Source organism: Condylura cristata, unplaced genomic scaffold (assembly GCF_000260355.1).
Source record: "Condylura cristata isolate star-nosed mole 26May11 unplaced genomic scaffold, ConCri1.0 scaffold00008, whole genome shotgun sequence".
In the NCBI taxonomy this organism is placed as follows: domain Eukaryota; kingdom Metazoa; phylum Chordata; class Mammalia; order Eulipotyphla; family Talpidae; genus Condylura; species Condylura cristata.
The window spans coordinates 53,752,016-53,757,789 of NW_004567109.1; the positions used below are offsets into that span (position 1 = coordinate 53,752,016).

Sequence of the window (5,774 nt, forward strand, 5' to 3'; positions counted from 1 at the left end):
TTCCTGCTTCTGCGAGAACTCCCCCCCACCCCCCTCCAGCTCCGCCAGCCAGGGCGCCCCTTCTTTGGAAGCCGAGCGCCGCTCGCTTTTCGCCGCTGCCGTCTCCCGCAATATTGCAATATAGGGGAAAAGCAGGTAAGGGGATGGCTGGGGAGGGGGGGAAGGCAGGAGGGGGCCGATTTGGGCCGGGGCTGTTTTCTTTGGCTTTCTTCCCTTGACCGTCCCAAATTGCAAGTAAACAATACGTCTGCTTAGATAATGCGCGAGTCTGAAACTACCGAGGCCGGCCTGCGAGCTAGCAAGGAGGGCAGCCCCGGGCCGCCAGCTTTGTAGCGGTTCCTGCTTACAAAAGGGTTTCTTCTGGGAGAGACCGGGCTGGTGGGGATCTCGGAAGGGGGTGGGGATATTTTCAGTTCCTAAGGGAAAGGCAGGGGTGCTTAAATGAGGGTTTAAGTATGAGAAGTAGTGTGGGGGGGAATAGTCACGACCCCCCTTCTAGTAAACACTGTTTTTGAAACAGTGGCAGAAAGGATCTAAGTGGGCAGGGTTCGTTATTGCTGGTTCTTTAAAAAAAATTCCTCCTGGCTTATAAGTCTTTTGTTCCAATCCAGGAGAAATCCGGTGAATCACCTAATTAAAATCAAGACATGAATTAAGCATCCATTTCTGTAGTACAAATTGCCAGCGCTACGTTTGTCCCTCCCTTGGTCTCCATTAAAAAACACCAGAGACGTTGTTAAAGGGGGAGCAGATTTTGCCTCTAGCTGCCAGTTCTGCTTTCTATTTCACTGACTATCCCAGGACCTAAATTGCTTGGCTATGTAATTACTAGAGTATAAGCCTATTTAACTTAAAAGCTTTCTTTTTTTTCCAACTCTAAATGAAACTTGATGAGGGCCCGTCCTTAGTTATCAGGGGAGTCAGTTTCTGGTCAGTCCTCTTGATTCATCTCTTTTAGATTTAATCAGCATTAAGGTATTGCTTGTCCTTAAGAGCTTTAGCTAATGGGGTTACTGGATGCTTTTCTCAGTGTAATGTTTCCTTTTCAAAAAAAAAAAAAATACATATATATTTACCTCTCACCATAGATGGGGGCGGGGAAGAGCTTGGAATCTCCTCCCTCCCTCTTCCCTTTTAAAAAGGAATTCGGAGCGATTAAAACGTTGGGGGGAAACAGTTTAAAGACCTAGGGCAGGAAATGCAGATTCATTTGGGTTAGGGCTGAAATTGTAACAAAAAGCAATTCCTCGAGTAAATGCATCAGATAAATCAATTTACATAAAGGTATGATGCATTCGGATAAATGCAATGCTAATGGGTTTTAGAGTGGTCCTGTTTCCAAAGTCTCAGGGTTTTGTTACAGCTTAATTGGTGCCGTTCTTATTCTGGTTTATTGTGCGGTCGCTGGACACACGTTCTGGGACTCTTTCGGAGGAAATGTGTTTAAAATCGGCCTATTTAAGGAACTCGAGTCCTTGTTTCGTTCCCTTCCCTCGTTTTGTTGCAGCAGCCAAGTTGGGCCAGGGACTGGCAAAGTTCACCCTCTCCCTTCTGAGGTATCAGCTGAATGTCTTGAGCAGATAGCCAGGAGCCTCGGGGGGAGCCTACACTCTCGGCTTACAGAGGACAAAGACAAAACCGGCTGCTTAATTGGCAGTAAATAACTTGATCTTTTTATAGAATAAGTGACTGGAGGAACACTAGGACTTTATTGGACTCAGGATTGGAGGCAACAAATTAATCGGTTTAGGCTAAGCTTTATCAATTGATTCCTATATTATACCCCAGTTACTTCTCTGGTGACATTCATTAAAAAGAGGAGGGGGGTTAAAAGCAGATTTTGGTGACAGCAGGACTCGCTCAAATTTAACTTGTGCATCCTTTAATACTGCCTTCTCGCATATTATCTCTGATGCCCCCCCCCCCCACCTCCTTTGGTGGAACAAAGCTTTAGCATTTAAATTGCTGATCAAGGGCAGATTAGTGAGACCAAAGTGGAGAGTGTTTGTATAGGAAGTTAACAGGCATCCTAAAGTTCAATGATCTATTATTCTTGCCTGTGTCCTGAAAACCCAGAGAAAACACTCATTGATCTTCAAAATGAAATGAGATTTGGAACAATAATGGAGATGGCGGTCACCACAATGGCATGTGAAAGGTGCTGTTTAAAATACGAAAAACCAGTTTCGCAACTTTACACACCGCACCCCCCCCCCCCCAAGGGCTATCGCCTCTTCTCCCATCTACAAGCTCTCCATCTCCCCTTTGCCGGTTCCTCGCCTTCGCTTTCTGAAAACCGAACTGTTTCCAACTTGTGAACTGCAGCTGCACTTCCCAGGGCAGAGCTCGGGAAGGAACGTGGCTCCTAGCGGGGGCCGCCTCCTCACTCCCGGCGGCTCTAGCTCGGGACGCACGGGGGCTGGGGAGGGGCCGGGCGCGGCGGTGGGTGGGTTTGACCCTCGAGGGGTTGAGGGGGGAGAGGAGGCGGGGGCTGGGAGGAGGCGCCGCTAGGGGTGGAGCGCGCGGATCCTCGCTCGCGGAGTTTTGACAGTACCCTAGCTGAAATTGTCAGCCGCGGCGAGCGCTGGAAAGTTGAGAGGAGCTCGTGGCCCCAGAACAAAGCTTGAGAAAAGTAAACAGGCGGCGGCTGCTGCGAGCGAGCCTTCCTCCTTTCCTCTTCCCCTCACCCTCCTTCCCTTCCTTGCCCTGCAGCTTCCTTCCAGCAGCTCTGGGGGGAGACCTGGTTCACTCTCTTACGGGGCTATTACTAACTTTTGCATCGTTGGTTTTGTTTTTCTCTTCCTTTTCCCCTTCCCGCCCTCTGCAGACCATGGTGAATCCGGGCAGCAGCTCACAGCCTCCCCCGGTGACAGCCGGCTCCCTCTCCTGGAAGCGGTGCGCAGGCTGCGGGGGCAAGATTGCGGACCGTTTTCTGCTCTATGCCATGGACAGCTACTGGCACAGCCGTTGCCTCAAGTGCTCCTGCTGCCAGGCACAGCTGGGTGACATCGGCACTTCCTGTTACACCAAGAGCGGCATGATCCTTTGCAGAAATGACTACATTAGGTAAGACTTTGCTGCCTTTCCCCCAAATGGGTGAGCAGAACTAGGGCAAGGCCAAAAGTTACTGAGGGTTTTAAAGAAAGGAGCCGGCACCTATGAGAACGCATGGTAGATTTTAGCCCAAAAACTTCTGCTTGGTCAGATTTAAGGGGTTCAATAACATGTCTTCATCTTGATGTTTAATGACATATTAATGGTAAATGCCATCAGAAGTGAAAACTATCTGGTAAGGCTGAGCACTTTAGGTATGCAAAGATGGGGCCCTCTCAGGACCAAAATTTTAAGGGGGCAGCCCCAACTGAACCCTCGGCTAAAAATAAACATTTCTAGTGGAAGTTAAACTGCTTTCTTAAGGCAAAGTAGGGCCCTCCAGAGAACCTTAGGGACAAAACTTGGACAAAATAATGCATCGAGAAATGATTTGCTTATGGTGATGGCTAATTATATTTACATAAGCACCTTTTTAAACTTATGAGTGGTAAACTGTGACTCATTCTTTGTGCTCCTTTTGAAAAATCATGGTCACCTATCAGTTTAAAGACTTGTTAATTCTTCATTAGTAAATTCTCTCCAACACTCCTCCCCAAAAAACCTTGATGGCAGTCAGTGTTTTTCTTTATATATTGTTGCTTGAAGGCTTGTGATGCTCCATATTTATTAGTGTGTGGCTTGGGGTGCAGGGTTTGCATTTTTTTCAATAGAATAATGTTCAGGTTTTTGTTGTTATTTGTATTGCTACCTTTGATTCCCAAAAGAGAGTTAGGAAAAGATACTACAGTATTTTACTGATCTTGAATTTTAATGCAATGTATAGGAACATTAATATGCCGGTATAAGCAGTCTTTCCCAACAAGTTTCAGTGCAATTAATGGAAAGAATTCAGGAGGTCAGGTGCCTATAGGATCTTTTCAGGTGAACTCAAGCTACTTAAACTCATTAATTTGAAAGGGGGCATTTGAAGGATTACACATTTAATTTGAGTAAATGGTTTGATAGACTGATGCACATGAATGCTTCTAGGAGGTGTTCTGTTTCAACATCCAGTAATTACAAAAAAAAAAAAACCCCACACGCACATCGTTGTTACTAGAGAACCATTTTTAAGAATTGCATCCTATTTCAGTTTGTGCTAGACTATTTTCTTTATAGCTATTTAGCAGAAATTCATCCTGTCTTTAGTGTGAGTGAATCAATGGATGAGATATTTTGTTCCAAGTTTTAACTCTTAATTTCCTTATTCTGTGTATTACACTACAAAAGATGCCAATGCTGTTCAGAGCTGAGTATGGGTATGTTTACTTCAGTGATATCACTAGTGTAAAATAGAGTAAAATGACATTTGGTTATTCCGATAATTCAGCTTATTTCCATTTTGCTGGCATTCTCAATTAGCCAAGTAAAAGAAATATAGGAAGGGAGAGGGGCTTTTATTTTTAAATTAAGATGGCAGCATTAATTTCACTAAGTGTTCTTTTAGAAGTAAATGTTGGAAAATCAGCAGGAATAATGTGTGTAAAGCTTTCTGGTCCTCCTTCAAGCAATGCCATGCGCTTTTGACAGTATTGTAATTAAATAGAGAGCAAAACTGTGGTAAGAAAGGAGGGCGGTTTGAAGTGGAAAAATTGATAGTGTGCTCAGATACAGTGAATGGTGCTGATGCATCTTTTCTCCAAGTGCCTTCCAAAAACCTTCACTTCTGATTACCACTAATTAAAAGGAAGATGGGTCCACTAGCATTCCCTCAGGACAAGTTTAGGCAAGTGGCTTCCTGGGAATCAGCTCCTTTTCTTTCCCTGTTCTGGGGGCCAAATATAAATGGCCATTTGGTTTCCTCATGGCTTAATGGGGCAGCAGAGGATATGTGCCCAGCCTTGAGCCTTAAATAATGGAGTCCATATTCTCTCTCTTTTTGCTCGAATTTGGAAACTGGAACCTGGCTTGCTCTTGAACTGGACTCTCTCTCTGAGAACCTTAGATCTGTAAAGGAGAGAAGAGTTCTAGCTCAGTGACAAATTGATCTCACACTGCTCAGAGCTTGACAGCAGTTGAGTGGTCCTCCCTTTCTCTGCCCACCCCTCTCCCCCCATTTAAAGGGATTTCTTGAGTGAGAATGTTTTCTCCCCTCTGCCTCTCTAGAGGTCAGAGAGGTGGGAAGATGGGGGAGGCTTGCATTTCTTTCCCTCTCAGCAGCTGCACCCTAACCCCACCCTTTCCTTGTTCCAGTCCACTTTTTGGAGGCTCTTTCAGTTCTACAAGCATCTCCCGCCTACCAGGTGAAAGGGACCCTTCCACTCTTCTGCCCGCCTGGGAAAACAGAACGATTTATTAAGGGGCTTTTAAACTGTCTGACTTTGAAGCTGTGGTTTTTTGAAAACAACCAATATCTGGCTAAAAAGCTGCCGGGGGAGTTAGGAAAGGCTGGTGGGGGTGCTGCTTTTCCCTAGTCCCTTTCCCTAAGCGATCAAGTGTCGATTGGGCAGAGTTGGGCTTCTGCCTCCTCTCCCTCCAAGATTTCAGATAAAGTGGCTGCCTTGCTGCAGCGAATCCGCACAATTAAAAGCTTTAATTAGTGGCTCCTCCATTTTCTTAGTTCTGATGGGCTTTATCTAATGAGATCTGGTCTCTGGCTTAGATCTGCTCCGAATGACGTGTCCGCAATGAATGAGAGCTGCGTCGCAAACAAAACATTTAATTAACAAAATTGGCCTCTA

The 5,774-nt window shown here is 45.6% G+C and overlaps 1 protein-coding gene across 2 annotated transcripts in view; it reads left to right on the forward strand.

Annotated features, from left to right (window-relative positions):
* The first annotated feature begins 6 nt into the window (after positions 1–6).
* LMO4 (LIM domain only 4) overlaps positions 7–5,774 on the forward strand; it is a 16,532-nt gene continuing 10,764 nt past the window's right edge. Inside the window, exons 1-2 of one of the 2 annotated variants that reach the window (XM_004679186.2) lie at positions 7–135; positions 2,828–3,066. In XM_004679186.2, coding sequence (XP_004679243.1) covers positions 2,831–3,066 — 236 coding nt within the window. In that variant the 5' untranslated portion in view covers positions 7–135; positions 2,828–2,830. Of the gene's footprint in view, positions 136–2,487; positions 2,633–2,827; positions 3,067–5,774 lie in introns of those variants that run through there. The other variant, XM_004679187.2, reaches the window with a different exon arrangement.